Source organism: Mrakia frigida, assembly GCF_051309035.1.
Source record: "Mrakia frigida strain ATCC 22029 unplaced genomic scaffold BDY24scaffold_14, whole genome shotgun sequence".
Classification (NCBI taxonomy): Eukaryota; Fungi; Basidiomycota; class Tremellomycetes; order Cystofilobasidiales; family Mrakiaceae; genus Mrakia; species Mrakia frigida.
The window spans coordinates 176,548-192,128 of NW_027481267.1; the positions used below are offsets into that span (position 1 = coordinate 176,548).

The 15,581-nt window shown below is 54.8% G+C and overlaps 4 protein-coding genes across 4 annotated transcripts; 3 read left to right on the forward strand and 1 right to left on the reverse strand.

The window, feature by feature from the left end:
• Nucleotides 1–1,027: 1,027 nt before the first annotated feature.
• Nucleotides 1,028–4,332, forward strand: BDY24DRAFT_414880 (uncharacterized protein; the record flags this gene model as incomplete). The annotated part of the gene is made up of 14 exons (XM_076643375.1): nucleotides 1,028–1,173; nucleotides 1,329–1,469; nucleotides 1,572–1,895; nucleotides 2,038–2,140; nucleotides 2,232–2,300; nucleotides 2,411–2,515; nucleotides 2,582–2,669; nucleotides 2,766–2,833; nucleotides 2,954–3,095; nucleotides 3,201–3,279; nucleotides 3,411–3,716; nucleotides 3,863–3,977; nucleotides 4,057–4,149; nucleotides 4,225–4,332. The coding sequence occupies 14 exons, from the start codon at nucleotides 1,028–1,030 to the stop codon at nucleotides 4,330–4,332; spliced, it is 1,887 nt and encodes a 628-aa protein (XP_076496912.1).
• Nucleotides 4,333–4,729: 397 nt separating this feature from the next.
• BDY24DRAFT_50653 (uncharacterized protein) lies at nucleotides 4,730–8,338 on the reverse strand. The gene is made up of 3 exons (XM_076644956.1): nucleotides 5,100–8,338; nucleotides 4,849–4,963; nucleotides 4,730–4,763 (listed from the first exon to the last, which is right to left on the reverse strand). The coding sequence occupies exons 1-2, from the start codon at nucleotides 7,927–7,929 to the stop codon at nucleotides 4,947–4,949; spliced, it is 2,847 nt and encodes a 948-aa protein (XP_076496913.1). The 5' UTR covers nucleotides 7,930–8,338; the 3' UTR covers nucleotides 4,730–4,763; nucleotides 4,849–4,946.
• A 249-nt stretch (nucleotides 8,339–8,587) lies between these two features.
• On the forward strand, nucleotides 8,588–13,789 carry BDY24DRAFT_414882 (DEAD/DEAH box helicase; the record flags this gene model as incomplete). The annotated part of the gene is made up of 19 exons (XM_076643376.1): nucleotides 8,588–8,728; nucleotides 8,803–9,213; nucleotides 9,303–9,473; nucleotides 9,542–9,728; nucleotides 9,840–10,334; nucleotides 10,403–10,438; nucleotides 10,518–10,603; nucleotides 10,686–10,778; nucleotides 10,847–10,953; nucleotides 11,046–11,582; nucleotides 11,690–11,705; nucleotides 11,800–12,483; nucleotides 12,550–12,613; nucleotides 12,689–12,772; nucleotides 12,857–12,954; nucleotides 13,054–13,101; nucleotides 13,184–13,393; nucleotides 13,506–13,652; nucleotides 13,739–13,789. The coding sequence occupies 19 exons, from the start codon at nucleotides 8,588–8,590 to the stop codon at nucleotides 13,787–13,789; spliced, it is 3,666 nt and encodes a 1,221-aa protein (XP_076496914.1).
• Nucleotides 13,790–14,147: 358 nt separating this feature from the next.
• BDY24DRAFT_388023 (uncharacterized protein) lies at nucleotides 14,148–15,501 on the forward strand. The gene is made up of 5 exons (XM_076640296.1): nucleotides 14,148–14,284; nucleotides 14,384–14,417; nucleotides 14,488–14,548; nucleotides 14,645–14,683; nucleotides 14,984–15,501. The coding sequence occupies exons 1-5, from the start codon at nucleotides 14,260–14,262 to the stop codon at nucleotides 15,320–15,322; spliced, it is 498 nt and encodes a 165-aa protein (XP_076496915.1). The 5' UTR covers nucleotides 14,148–14,259; the 3' UTR covers nucleotides 15,323–15,501.
• The last annotated feature ends 80 nt before the right edge of the window (nucleotides 15,502–15,581 follow it).

A 15,581-nucleotide genomic window follows, 5' to 3' on the forward strand; every position in this document is an offset into this window, starting at 1 on the left:
TCCGCTTTCCTTCTTTTAGCTTTCTCGAAAAGGAGAAGAGCGAAGGAGGGGAATAAACAAAGGATTCTGACCGTCCGTCCGTTCCGTCTCAGCCTTGACAGGGCAAGAGGCTGGTTCAGACGAGCTTTGCCTTCGTATTCCGCGAGGGCATCTTAGTCTTCAGTATCTACGGTTGCTTCGCGAACGTCTGCCTGAGCTGGGAGAAGGAGAAAAAACTTCTGTCCCGCCCTCGGCGTCGTGTCTCGCGTCCCCGAGGTGTCGTCTGTTTTCCTTCCCTCGCCTGACTTTCACAGGTCAGATTTTCACTCGTTCCCTGTCCCAGATGATTTCTAGAAGTCCATATTCCCATGAGAAGGTCTGTATGCTCTCTTCAAGCTCACGTTGCTGAAACGAGCGTCTTCGAAAGGTGGCCGGTTACGACGGAGACGCGTCGAGCTGGTTAGGTTCGTTTTCTTTTTCGTGCCCTCTCACTCCTTTTCAGAGACCTCATAGACCATGGACCATGTTTAGGAAGTTTGAATCCAGCTTAGCACCCGTGTGGAGGACCTTGTTTCCCTCTTCAGCTGGGAAAGGAACCTCTCGTTCGGACAAGAAGGTACTGGGTTTCGCTGTAGTCGCGTTTTTTTCTCTCGCTCGAGTGCATAGGCTCGTAGTGTCGGAATTTTAATCGAATGCGTATTGAATTGTTGGGCTGATAAGATGGCTGAGAGAGTGGGAGGCTGGTCGTTAACGACGACGACGCGTTCCGTCGATCTTTCCGCTTTGCTCCTCATGTATTTTTCGATATGCTCTCATGTTTCTTCGCCTCGTGATGTCTCTCTCTCTCTCTCTCATTACGTCCTTCTAGAACCTGAAGCAAACTTCGAAGTTGAACAAAAAAGAAAGGAAGGAAAACGCGCCCCTTCGACGCGACGAGGACTCATTTGACGATTCGGTCTCTTCTTCCCTCCCACCTTCCACTTTCGACCTCCTTCCCCCCCTTCTCTTTTCTCACCTTTCCCCCCCTTCCCCTCTTGCTCTCTCTACGATGAGTCTAACCCCCAACGCCACTCAAACGCTCTACTTCTCCGGTGAACCTCCCATCACTCCCGAGGCGATCCAACCTGTCCTTCAAGTCCTGAGCGTGAAGAAGGTCCCTGCTAACGGTGCCGCTGGATCACCGGATAGATATCGGTGGGTGCTCTGCTCCTCTTCCGCTCTCTTGAGAGTGCCTTGTGGTCTTGAAGATGTATAGAGAGAGGAGAGGAAGAGGAAAAGCTGACCCTTTGGTTTTCGCCACCTCTCCTTCCCTCCTTCCTTCCTCTCCTTCCCCTCCTCGCTTCGTCCAGGTTGATCCTCTCGGATGGAGACCACTTCATGCAGTCCATGCTGGCTACTCAGTTGAACGAGCATGTCGACTCGGGTGTTATCGATCGAAACTCGGTCATCAAGATCACAGGCTTTGCTCTCAACAACGTCCAGCAAAGACGGTGAGCTGCTCCCTCCCTCCCTTCTTTCCTCCTCTTCTTCTCTACGTCCCGCTCACTCACTCATTCACTCGCTTCCCACCCTATTGTTTTTCCTCCCGCCAGTCTCCTCATCGTTCTCGACGTCGAAGGAGTCGCCCAAGGAGGAGAAAAGATCGGAGAACCAAAGAACATCGACCACGCCATCAACCCCAACAACGCTCAAGCTCAAGCTCCTACTACCTCAGCCGCTTCAGCACCCGCCGCCGCCGCTGCCAAACCAGCTCCTGCTGCTCGAGGAGGATTCACCGGTGGAGCCGCTGCTGCTCGAGGGGGAGCGAGTAGCACGTCGGGAGCGAGAGGGGGACGCGGTGGAGGAGGAGGGTCAGCTCGAGGAGGAGATCATGGGCCTCTTTACCCTATTGAGGGACTGAGTCCTTATCAGAACAAGTGAGTCTTTTGGCTTTGCTTTTTGCGAAGTTGAGTCGTGGTTTGGTGGAGAGGAAGGGAGGGAGAGCAGCGGAGGAAGGACGCGAAGGAGCTCAAAAGGTCGAAGCTCACCACGTCCTTCTCGTCCCATTTTTCATTCAAGGTGGACCATTAAAGCTCGAGTCACTCAAAAGTCAGACGTCAAGGTCTGGTCCAACGCTCGTGGAGAGGGGAAGCTGTTCAGTGTTACTTTGATGGACGAGACTGTGAGCTTTCCTTTGTCCTTCTTTTCGAGAGCTCAGCCTCACCCCTTCCCCGAGCTGACCGACTCGTCTCCTCGTTTTCATGTGATGATAGGGAGAGATCAAAGCTACTGGGTTCAACGAGGCCGTCGAGAGTTTCTTCGAGCTTCTTCAGGAGGGAAAGGTACGCTTGCTTCATCTCTCCTCCTTTGGTCGTGCGAGCTCGACCTCCCTTCTCCTTGAGCTCGAAGTCGAAGTCGAGACGTGAACTGACGAGCTCCGTGCTTGGAACAGGTCTACTTCATCTCCAAGGCTCGAATCAACATCGCCAAGAAACAGTTCTCTACCGTCAACAACGATTACGAGATCGCGTTCGATGGGAAGACCGAGATCGAGGCCGTGAGTTGGACTCTTCTCGTCGTACTCGAAGAACGGAACTGACTTCTAGCGTTTTGTACTTGTCAGGCTGAGGACGAAGGAGCTGTTCCTCAGATCAAGTTCAACTTCATCGAGTTGTCGGCGTTGGATCAGATGGAGAAGGATCAGACTTGTGGTGCGTCGATTCTTCTCCTCTTCCTCTCTCCGTCGTTCTTCCTCCGACCTTGAGAGAACCTTCCGCTGATGTTTCCTCTTTGACTGGCTCATTCAGATGTTCTCGCCATCGTCAAGGACGTCAGCGAAGTCACGTCCATCACCGGGAAGACTAGCAACAGACCTGTTCGTTCACCTCTCTCTCCCAACTTCCCTTCCTTCACTGTCCTTTCCCTCGCTGCGACCCCTTCTCGAACTCCAACTGACTCGTTTCTCCCCTCCCGAAACCTTTTCGAACCTCAATAGGTCACCAAGCGAGAGCTCACCATCGTCGATCGATCCGAGTTCTCGTGCCGTCTGACCCTCTGGGGAAAGACCGCCGAGAACTACAGCGCGGTGGATCAGCCGGTCATCGCTTTCAAGGGAGTCAAGGTTGGGGATTTCGGAGGTGAGTAGGATGAGCTACTTGAATACGTCGAGGATGGAGGCTTCAGACTCACGTCGTCGTCGTCGCTGACTCTCTCCCGCTTTCCGTCGACGCGTCTTTTCGCAGGTCGAACTCTCTCCATGTTCAGCTCGAGTTCGATGACTGTCAGCCCCGATATCCCTGAAGCTCACTCTCTCCGAGGATGGTTCGTTTCTCTCTCCTTCGTAGCTCCTCCTCGTCGCGTCTCAACGAAGCTGACCTCACTCTTCCTTCCCCTCCCTCCCTCTCCCCATCCATCACCTTCCCTCCCCTTCCCTCTCGCCCACCCACCCACAGGTACGACTCCCAAGGCGACTCCAAAACCTTCCGCTCTCACTCGAACGGAGCCGGCGCCGGAGGATCAGCAGGAGGAAACTTCAAGGCCGACACGTTCAAGACCATCGGAGAGATCAGGGACGAGGGCATCGGAATGAACGATACGACCGACTGGTTCTCCCTCAAGGCGACGGCTATCTTCATCAAGAGCGAGAGCATGAGCTACCCTGCTTGCTCGACGGAGGGCTGCAACAAGAAGGTCGTGGAGGATGGAGGGCAGTGGAGGTGTGAGAAGTGTCAGAAGAGTTGGGATGAGCCGAATTGGAGGTGAGTTACGGGTTTCGCTTCTTGTTTTCGAGGCTGAGAAGTGAAGCTGAGAGGGAAGGAGGCGATGGTGACGAGAGAGAAAGAGCGATGAGACTTTGACGAAACTGACGCGTTCTCTCTCTCTCTTCGTCCTCGTCTCCTTCAAGGTACATCCTCTCCATCTCGGTTCTCGACCACTCCGGTCAGATGTGGCTCACCGGTTTCAACGACATCGGAGAACTCCTTCTCGGAGTGAACGCCAACGAGATGAAGCGACTTTCGGTTCGTTCCGTCTCCTTCTTTCTCTCCGCTTCTTCGTTTCGTCTCGCTGACCCTCTCTTCTGCACCTTCGCCTTCGCAGGAGGAAGACCAAGACGAAGCCAAATCCCTCGTCACCAAAGCCTCGGGACAGATGTTCAACTTCAACTGCTCAGGGAAGATGGATACGTTCCAGGTCAGTCGCCTTTCTCCCTGTTCCTTTCTCGTCGAGGACTTCGAGCTGACTTTCTTGCGAACGGTTGCGATGCAGGAACAATCCCGAGCTCGATTCTCCATCAAACGAGCTGCTCCGATCGACTACGCGGCGTCGTCCAAGGCACTGGCGGAGAAGATCAGGGCGTACGGGATGGCTTGTTAGGGAAGGACGCGTTCGAGTCGTCTTGCTTCGTTTTGGTTTCTTCTTGTGGTTTGGTTTCCGGTTACAGCTTCTTCTTTCTTTCGTCTACGAGTTACCCTTCTGTTATTTCCTTTCTTCTTTTCTTTCTTTGGTGCCGATGCGATACCTCTCTCTTTCTTTCTCTGCTCCCGCAACGAGTCTCTCGAAGGCCGTTGAAGTCGAGTCGCAGGCTGGGCTCTCATCTACAGATCTCCCTTTCGTGCGATAGCGGTGAGGAGGGTTCCTGACGATACTGATTCTACTTAAAAAAAAAAAACATGGACTGCTAGACTAGACTGAGCCGAAATCCTTCCACCTCCCTTTCCTCCAACGACGAAGACGACGACGAAGAGCGAAGGACCGAACCGAAGCGAGCGATGAACGACGAGGACGACCGAGATGCGAAGTTAGATCTGTGAAGGAACGAGGTGAAGAAGGAAGTCAGCTCGACCGAGACGAAGGAGGAAGAAAACAAGACGGGACGCGTCGAAAACTCACCTCTCGACTCCCTCCCTTCCTCGACCTCCGACTCTAAGCCAACCCCAACACCTTCGACTCCTCCATTCCCTTCAGTTCCTCCTCCCCCACCGGTTCCATCACCGCCCTCTCCTTCCTCCACTGCTCCACCATCGTCTTCTCCTTCTGGACCTCGCTCCTCATCCTCCTCTCCCAGTTCGCCTTCCCCTGCGAAGGCAAGATCTTCTTCAACCTCGACTGGATCGGCTCCCCATCATCCATCGACGTCCTACCCCACCCACTCACTCCCCAAGCCGTATGAGGCAGGAACTTCCCGTCCGGCCCTGTGGGATTGAACACCTTCCCAGGTTCTCCCCAAGGCGAAACCTCGAACTCGATCTTCCCCTGGGCCCCCCTGTCCCACTCCGCGTGCTGAAGAGCCCATCCTCGTCGACGATAGACGACCTGCATCTCTTCCTTGTTCCAGTCCGTGAGAACGACCTTCGCGTTGGCCATCATCTCCTCGAAGAGTCTCGAGATCTCGGTTTCGCCGACGTTTTGAGCGGCCTTGATGAGTCGAACGTAGACGTCCGAGTTGGCTGGAGGGACGACCTTGAGTCTCGGACGAACGAGTTGGATTCGAGTGAGTTCTCCAGTGGTTCCGAGAGGAAGATCGTGTTCGTCTTGCCCTTCGAGGAGAGGTTCGATGGGTCCGAGGAGGGATCGGTTGTCGACCCGGAGAGGAGGCATGTCGATCTCGATTCCTCCTTCCTTCTCGAGCGTTTGGAGTCCAGAGATGGCAAGTTCGGGATGGTTGTTCTTGAGGAATCCTTCGAGGACGAGGGCCCAATCGTAGGAATCGGTGTGGATCTTGCGATCGACCATGTCCTTGAGGATGCTCATCGCTTGACCTGGGTGCTTCGGTGCGAAGGCTCGGATCCAGACGTTGAAGCTTGAACGGGTTGGGAGGAGGGGTGGTGGGAGGTAGAAGGGAGTGGGAGGAGCAGTCCAGGGGGTGATGGGGACGGATGGCGAGGTGGTGGTGGTGGAGAGGGAGAGGTCGGGTTGGGAAGAGGGTAGTTCGGCGAGGGAATTGGGTTCGGTGGAAGCGAGTTGGGTGAAGGAGGGATCTGGAATATTGACGGTGAGAGGGGATTCGATGGAGTGATGGGGAGTGGAGGGGGAGAAGGAGGACATTCCTGGGAAGGCGAAACGAGGGGACGGGTCCTGGCTCGGAGACGAACGCGTCGGATCCCTCGTCTCACAGTTCTCCAAGAACGAGACGTAATCCTCCGCCAGCAGCGTCTGCTCTCCCCCGTCCATATGAGCGATCGCATGGAGAGCAACCGAGATCATCCCAGGTTGGGGAACCTGCTTCCTCCTGATCCCCGGCAACGCGTTTCCTACGACGTCCTCTCCCAATCCGACGTCCTCCTGCGTGCTCGTCTGGAGCTTCCTCCACTCGTCCCATCTCGGTCCCGTTGGAAGTCCAATCCAGAGATATCGACTCGCGTAGAGTCGAAGAGCTTCTTCTGGGTCTCCTCCTCGAATGAGACGAAGCATCTCTGCTCGGATCCAGATCGTCTCGTGTCCTGGCACGGTCGAGATTTGAGTGATTCCACTGACCCGACGATGGATGAGTCCGAGAAGGTTGTAGCGAGGAGGTTGGAGGAGGTAGATGGTGTGAAGGATGAAGGAGAGGGTAGTGGCGTTGACGCGGGCGTTGGGGAGGAAGAGTTCTCGAATGGCTTTTGGGAGTTCCTCTGGACTGGGTGATTCCTTGCGAACGGAGGGAGGAACGGACTCTGTCCGCTTCGGTTGCGAGAAGGACCCGCCGAGGTAGTCTTCGTTCTCCCATTGCGTGAGAGCTTGGTAGTAAGGGTGGCTGTCTCCCCAGAAGAAGTAGATTTGTCGGAGGATGGATCCGTAGATGTGTTGCGGGACGGGAGGACGCGACGACCTCTTTCCTGCGACGGTTTCCTGAACGGAGGCGTAGGTTGTTCGAACTCGAGCGAGGGCTGCGACTGCTTCGTGGAAGTGACCGGACTGGAGGAGGGTATCGATGACCGTAGCGGCGAGGGCGTTTCGATCCGGATTCGACGTCGACCATCCCGAGGCGAGGGCGACGGCTTCGAGGACGTCCATGGCCTTTTCTGGAGGACCAAACTGAACGATGTGAGGGAGTAATCGTTCAGCGAAGAAGGCTCCGTAGCGCTTCTCTCCAAAGAGGACGACGATCCTGGTGAGGTGCTCGAGGTGGGTTTCGAACTGGAGGAGAACCTCGCACAACCTCGTGTTTTGCTGAGCGAACAAGGACGTCCAGTAGGCCTTCTCCTCTCCTGCGAAGGGTGGGACCAACGAGTACCAGTGGATGAACCATTCCAACCTCTCGGCGTCCGTTTCCAGTTCTGTCGAGGTGAGGGATTCGACGGCTGCTCCGACGTAGATATGGGACTCGAGGGCTCCCGCTCCTCGTTCGTGAAGGAGGATGAGTTGTCGACGAGCTTCCTCCCAGTCCTTCTGCCTCACTGCTGCTGCTAGAGTCGAGCAAGGGAGCATCCTAGGGTCCTGCCAGGAAGCGAGATCCTCTGCTGTTCCAGCTTGACCTGCTTTCCAAGTCGTGGCGACGACGGGGAGGAGACGTTCGGCGTCGAGGTATTCGTCGGATTCTTCCTCGAAGAGGAGTGAGGAGGAGGAGGAGGCGGTTTTGGTGGGTGGAGGTTTGAGTTTCCGAGGAGTGAGACGAAGAGGTGGTGGACTTCGAGGTGCTCTTGAGATGTGGGAGGAGAAAGGGGAGGTTCCGAACGGGGAGGGAGACGAGGAGGGAGGAGGAGGGAAGGAGGGAGGCGTTCCGTAGGCTGACGACGGAGGAGAAGGCGGTGGTTGGAAGGACGGAGGTCGAAGGGGATTGGAAGATGAAGAAGATGAGGATTCCGAGCGGTCCATGAGAGAAGGAGGAGGTGAAGATGAACAGGGAGGGCTGGAGGTGAAGGTCCGACGAGGGAGAGACGAGGTCGAGGAGGAGGAGGAAGGACCTGGACGTTGCTGTTGAGAGCTGCTCTGCTTCCCTATCGACGAAACGACAGTTCGGTAGACGTTGGAGGAGTGAGAGCGAGTGGCCATGATGGGCTGAGAGGGAAAAAAAAAAGAAGGGGAAGGGTTCCACGAAGAAGAAAAGAAGCAAAGGAAGGACGAAAAAGGTCAGCTCGTTCCGAGATTCTCGTTCGTCTTTGTTGGTGATGCCCTTTGAAATAAACTCACCAGGATCCCGTGAATCTGTATCCGAGAAGAGAGAAGAGTAGACGAGCTCGCGAGCGACGCTCGCTTTGGTTGGGATCTAGGGAAGACGGGACGAGGGGAGGAGAGGGAGGAGGAGGAGGAACAGCAAACGGTGAGCTCTCCTTTGTCCCTCTCGCCTCGCCCAAGTTCGCTTCCAAAGAAGTACTCACCTCTGGTACTCCTACTACGGACCCTCTAGACTGGGTATACGAAACGAGAAAAGAGAAGAGAAAGGAGCAGAGAAGAGGGAGATGTCGGTTGAAGGGAGGAAGCGAAAAGTCAAGCTCAACTTCCGAGTCTCCCTCCTCCCTTCTCTCTCGCCACCCTCAATGACCAGCAACGAAAAAGAAAAATCTTACTCTTCTCGAAGCCAAAAGGAGAAATGGGAACTTCAGATTCGACCCTCTCTCCTTCCCTACAGCACCTTTCCTCCCATGAAGCTCGAGAGAAGGAGCCGTCGACAAGCTCTCCTGGTCCTTCTCCGACGAAACGAGCCAGACTCATGGACGCTCCTTCTTCTTCGTTCACAATCTCGGAGGGAGGGTCGTTAGAGGGACTCGGTAACGGTTCTAGAGGCTCCACAACTGAGTGGTTGACGAGGAGAGTGGAGTTGAAGGAGGCAAGGGAGGGGGACATCAACTTGGTGAGCTCGAGCTCGTTTCCTCTGTTTCCATCTCCCTCCTGACCACCTCTATCATCGCTTTCTTATCGAAACAGGACACCCTAATGATTCCCGATCACACCTCTCCTATCTCTTCCAACGCCATCCCGACAGGAACGTTGGTTCTTCGCTCCTCACCACCTCTTCCTCCCCTCCCCTCCCTCGACTCCTCCTCCTCCGCAACCTCACTCCTCTCCCTCCTTCAACAACTCCAAGCGTTTGGCCTCGTTCACTTCACTCGATCACCACACTCTCCCTGCCAAGAACCGAACGTCGTCCGCGTCTACCTCATCCCAGAAGGAAGGACGAACGGGAAGAAGAAGGCTCTCTCGAAGAAGGATGTGAAGAAGAGAGCAGAGATGCTGCTTCAACTTCTCAGGGAGCTCAACCGAGAATCCTCGTCTTGGGAAGGAGCCGTACCAGTGAAGGAGGGTGGAACGCCTGTTTTGGATGTGACCATGACCTCGGTGAGCGCTCGAATCCCTGCCTTTCATCGAAGTCGCGACGCGTCCTTGCTCTCGAAACTCATTCTTTTTTCAATGTTTTCTCTTCGCAGGACACTCGTTCGCTCTCGGAAATCTACTCTTCTCTCCCTTCCCCAACTCCCTCGATCGAAAACCTTCGAACTTCCCCTCTCGCCCTCGCCTTCCTCGACCAAGTCCTCTCGCCGAGCTGGGAAGGTCCTGAAGGTCTGGCGAAGGAAACGAAGCTGCACGATTACCAAATCGTGCGTTCATCACTCGACGTACCCCAAGTCGAACCTTCACTGATCATCCTCTCGGTCGAATGCTACAGCGAACCGTCCAGCAACTCCTCATTCAAGAACTCGCACCAGCTCAAATCGTCTCCCCTTCCTACCTCCCTCTCCTGGACGTCTTCAACAAACTCTACTACCTCTCTCCTTCCACAGGATCCATCACTCGAGATCCACCATCTTTCGAAGCTCCTAGAGGAGGGATATTATGCGAGGAAATGGGAGCTGGTTCGTTCCGTTCTTTCGCGTCCAATTCCAGTCGCGTCCGCATCGATGCCTCTTCGAGAGTTTCTCATCGAACTGACCTCTTCGCTTCATCTCTATCGCTCGAACATAAAGGCAAAACCCTCCAAACTCTCTCCTTGATCCTCTCAACTCTCTCCCACCTCCCCTCCCCACCTCTTTCCCTCCCACCACAAACCTCGACTTCTTCCTCATCTCACCCCGTTCAATCCCTCTGCGATCTCTGCCACCACGTCCTTCGAACCCACCCTCTCTGTGCTCGTCATCCTCTCGAGATTGACAAGCTTGATCGAGAAGAGGGAGGCGTGTGGTCGATCTTGAGGAGGAAGGAATTAGAGAACGAGAAACGAGCTTCTTGGTACTTTATCGAAGGAGGTGGGACAGGAGTTGAAGTGAGTGCTGAGGTTGAGAAGGAGCAGAACGGGCTTGGATTCGGGTTGGGAGCCGTGAGAGGCAGGAGAGGAAGTAGGGTCGCTCCGTTGGAAGAGGAAGGAGTAGGGAGTGGGAGTGAGGGAGGCGGGAGAGGCAGGAACGGGAGGAAGAAGAGGAAGGTTTGGTTGGGTTGGGCGACGCTGGTGACGGTTCCAGATCGTGAGCGTTGATATTGATCTCTTCACCGTGGCTGAATGTTGCTGACTTTACCTTTATCGATCTCCCAGATCTTCTGCAGCAGTGGGAGGCGATGATCAATCAACGTTCGTCGTCTTTCCATCGTATTTTCCTCATCTTCGCCTCAGCTAACCTCCTCCTCCCCTGCGGTGCTCGGATCATCAGACCTCGAACCCAACGCTCTTCGAAAGCTCGTCGTTCGAGCTGGAGATCAGCTTCCGGATAGCGAAACGCTTGCCTGTGACTACGATGTCAGTTTCTCCCTCTGCTCTTTCCTCGACGCGTCGACCCCTCTTCCAGACCTCGCTGACCTCCTCCACCTTTCTCCCCCAGCTCGTCTTGATGTCTCACTCGAGATTCGGTGCCGAAGACGCCTTCAAGGATCCTGATTCGAACGCTAGCTTCGTTCCTCGAACCTGTCGATGCGTGAGTTCAAACGAACCTCCTCCGCCGCTGCTTCAAGGTTGATGGCTTGACGACGTCCTTCTCCGCAGACGATTCCTGACGGAGGAAGCAAGGTTCTCTGCCGATGTGCGAAACCTCATGGTCCTAGTCCTTTGCTGGGTCTTCACTGGAAGCGTCTGGTGGTCGACGAGGGACAGTGAGTCGTTCTCAGCCTTTTTTTTATACGTGAGGTCGCAAACAAGGCTCGACTGACCTTCGTTCCATTCATTGCGCATGGTATCGTTTCAGAGTCGCCTCAGGTCGATGGACCATGCTCGTCGGACTCGCTCGAGCTCTCAGCGTCGAACGGATCTGGGTCGTCTCTGGAACCCCAACGCCCAACCTCGTCTCCCGAGCCAACCCCGTTCCCAACCCTTACCCTACTCCTTCAACCTCGGCGTCTCCTCCTTCCATTATCAACTCCAATTTCCCTTCCACGCCCATCTCTACACCCTCCTCTTCGCTCTCCTCAACGACCCCGTCCACCATCATCGACGATCTCTCCCTCGTTTCACCCAAGAAGAGGAAGGCTCTCCTTCGAAAGAAGTCCTCTTTATCCTCTTTCTCCCTCAGTCCCTCTCCGTTCGCTTGGCCGCCCCATCTCGAGGAGGACGTGAAGAGGCTGGGCTTGATCGTCTCGAGTTTCTTGAGGTTCGGAGCGTTGAACGACAAAGGCTGGAAGGAGGAGGTCGTGGCTCCGTTGAGGATAGGGAGCGGTTTGGAGCCAGAAATGGGAGCTGTGGGGAGACTGGATGGGTTGATGCAGGCGTTCATGGTTCGACATCGGTGAGTTCGAACGAGGAGAAAGGAGGAGGCAATTCGACGCGTCCTTGATTTCGATTCCATCGATTGGAACTGACGCTCACGCCCTTGCTTCTTTCGTTTTTCGTTAGTGAGGAAGACCTCAAGGTCAGTAGCATTCATTTCTATCTCTCTTCTTCGATCACAAAGCTGATCTCGATCCCTCGTCGCCTTAATCCCTCTCTCCGTTTCCCCTTCACAGTCCCTCCCTCCCCTCGCCCACTCCGTCCGAATCCTCGAGCTCGAACCAGCAGGTCGTCTAACCTACAACACACTCCAAGCCATCGTCATCCTCAACTCCGTCGCCTCTCAACGAACAGGACCCGACTGGCTCTTCCATCCCTCCCAATCCAAACATCTCGCCGACGTCCTCCTGAACATCTCTTACAGCTGCTTCTGGCACACCACCGCTCCCGACGCCCCCTCTCCCATCGATCTCGATCCTTCCTCGCCATCGAAGCTCAAAACGAAACCTAAGGAAGAAACAGCCGCTGTTTCCGTCGTCGCTCTGGCGGTCGACGCGCTCGCCAACGCGCAGAAGGACTTGGTTCGAGGAAGACCTTGCGATGTGAAGGAGGAGAACTTTTCGGAGGAAGATATGGGGTTGTTGAAGCTTGCGATGGAGAAGTTGGAGGAAGCTTTGGGGGATGAGAGGTGGTTGGCCTTGCAGGGAGGGAGGTGCGGTGTTTCGTTGCCGTTTCCTTTGAAAGGAGTGCCTGAGATGGAGGGCGAAGGGATCGGGTTCGAGGTGGGAGGAACGAGGTACTGCCTTCCTTCGGAGGTGGAGAAGATGAGGGTTGAGTTTGGGAAGAGAGGGAGGGAAGAGAGACCCGAGTTGGTGCTCGAGACCAGTCAGTCGACGAAGTTGAATTTCGTCCTTTCGGAGGTGAGTCTATCTCCTCCTTTTTCTCTTCGTCCATTCGATGCGGACTGAACCTTCTCTTTTTTGTAGGTCCTCGCTCATTCTTTGGACAAGTTCATCTGCTTCTCGAACGACGTTGTCGCGCTTAGTCGAAGTGAGTTTCAACATCGACCTTCTTCTTTCCTGTTCCTCGCTGACTCTCCCGTGTCCTTACTGGCCGCTCTCACAGTCCTCGAAGCTCTCGACGCTATCGGCGTCACCTGTGTCTACGTTTCTTCCGCTGTGACGGATCGAAAGAAGAGGGACAGTCTTCGTGAGTTCGCCTCGATCCTCTCGTTTCTTTCGACTCCGAAGAGGCCGCCCCCGCCGTCGCTGACTCCATTTCCTCCCTTTCCAGTGACTCGATTCAAAGAGGAAACCGTCGTTCAAGTCCTGCTCATGGAACTCAAGTACGGAGCTCGAGGGCTCGACCTTCCCGAGGCCTCTCGAATCATCGTTCGTCCCACGCTCTCTGACTCTCTTGACGCGTCTCTCTCCTCTTTCGTTGATCGCTGATTCTTCCCTCTCTCTCTCTCTCTCTCTCTTTCTTCGCAGTTCACCGAACCCTGCTGGTCGCGAGACATCGAAATGCAAGCTCTCAAGGTCCGTCATCACCTTCACTTTCCAACCATCTCTCTCCCTCTCTCTCTCTCTGACCCTCCCACTTTCCGTCCTTCTCTCACAGCGAGCTCACCGCCAAGGTCAAACCAAACAAGTCATCGCCTACACTCTCATCGCTCGAGGAACCAACGAGGAACAGCAGTACAACCTCCTTCGCTCTACCTCCTCCTCCTCGAAACTCAACGACGGCAGCAAGAGCAAGGGAGGGAAGACCTCAGGGTTGGCTCAGACCAAGACGCTTCTGAGGGATCCGAAGATGAGGGATTTGCTTCAGGTGAGTATTAGTCTTCATCAATCTTTCTCAGGTACATATCCCTGAAGAATCTGAGAGAGGCAGGTCCGCTGACTCGTCCCTGGACTTTTTGGGCGTCGGTCTTGTGAAAAAGCATCCCCGATTCATCGAAGCTCTTCCCGAGGGAGCTGAGGGAGCAGGAGAGAGGATAGAACTGGAAGTGTCGTTGCTGGCTCGACGAGGGGTTCGTGAGGTTGAGGTTGAGATGGAGGTGGACGACGAGGAGCCTGAGGAGTCGAAGGTCAGTCCTTGTTTTGTTTCGAAGAGGCTGGTCGTGTCTGTAAAAGTTCATGGAGCTGACAGGGTTTCTTCCCTTTCGTTTCGCAGGTGAGATTCGGAGGAGGAGGAGGAGGAGGAGGAGGAGTGAGGTTCGCGTGAGGAGGGAGGGAGCACGTCGAGGGGACGTCGCTCGGTTTTGGTAGTTCTTTGGCTTCAGCGTAGCCATATCTACTGTAGAACTATCCATGCTCTTATCTCCTACTTTTCAAGCATCATCCCTCGCTGTCGAGCCCTATCTAGACACCGAGAAACGAGAACAAACCCGCGCTATCTTGTCTAGAGGCTGAACGACGCGTCTCAAAAACCCTCGCAAAAACTCCAACAGACAAGCACTCTTCCTCTCTTTCTTAATCCCAGGAACGTCACCAACATCCTCTCTGCAACAAAAACAACATCCTCTCACCTTCCAAAACAAAACAAAAACGGCAGGCCCTCCCTCCGACTTCCGCGCCCGATTCGATTCGAAACCGAGCTCGCTCTCTCTCTCCTTCCTTCCTTCCCTTCACCCTTCACCCTCCCTTCCCTCCCCTCCCACCCCTTTCTTTCCTCTCGAATCTATATCCCCAATCATGGCTGGAGGTGGTTCCGCAAACAGTTGGTTTCCCCTCTCGCTCTTGCTGTTGTTGAAACGGATCGAGGGAAGCTGGACTGACCCCTTCCCTTCCGAATCGAAACGAATCCCCTTCCTTCCAGTGGAAATGTTCAAATTCGCCGTGTATCTCTTCTTGTTCGTCTCTCTTTTTTCTTCGTTCGTTTGGGTAATGGGGAGTGGGCTGACAGACATGGGTGTTTGGTAGTCCGATTGGAGTGATGGCCTACTTTAGTGATCCTCAGTGGTACGATAGGAACGTCGCTCCCGTTCGTTTCCCTCTTTCCTCTCCTCTCCTCCTCCGCTCTAAGAAGAAGAAGGAGAGAACTTTGGAAGGCTGACTCGGTTTAACCTCTATTTTGCAGTACCGAGATGTCGTCTGGCCCGTCGAATCCTCTCTCAACGTGAGTTCATGGAAGGGGAAGGGGAAGGGGAAGGAGGGGTTGAGCTTCGTCGTCGTCGTCGGTCCCAAAGAAGAAGAGGCTCTCTCTCGAGAGTAGCAGCTCGATCTCGGGATCTTGTAGAGAATTGGAGAGGGCTCTAGATTCGATCTAGTCGTCGCTGCTCTATCGCTTTTCGATCAAGCCCAGGAGTCAAGAAGGAGGAGGAGGACGTGAGCTCAAGCTGACCTTCTTCTCGCTCCTTCCCCTCTTCGCTCCTCCTCTTTCCTTCCCTCCCACCACCACCACCACCACCCCGCGCAGCACCCCCCTACAAGCCGTCAAGGTGCCGTCGACCAACTAACCTCTCTCAAACTGGCTCGTGAAAAAGCCAACGCTGCCGCGACGGCCGCTCTCGCCAACGGGATGGACAAGATCCACGCCGTTCGAGCCGCCGAGGAATCCGCCATCATGACCAAGTTGGGCATGAGGGAGAAGAGAGTCAGGATGGATGGCTTGCTGGGTGGGTTCGCGAAGGAGGAGGACGACGGGAGCAGGAGGAAAGGGTGGGGGTTCGGAGGAGGAGGAGGGAGATCAGAGGGAGGGGAGAGAGTCGTGGAGGCTGCTGCTGCTGCTGGGGGGGTGAGGGAGAAATTGGTGTGAGGGAAGTGGGGATGGGGTGAACGCTTTCATTAATTGGAGAGGTTGAGGTTGAGGTTGGGAGGAGGAAGGATTAGGAGAAGGAGAGAGACGAAACCAACGAACGTCGTTGACAGTTCGGTCGGGTTTTTTTTTGTTGTTAGTGTTATCAGGGAAAGGAATAGATATGTTGTACTCTACTACTTCAACATCCAGTCCTCGTCTTCTTAGGTGAGAGGTTGGACTCTCGACCTTTCTCAGTGGAGAACGAACGAGGCACACA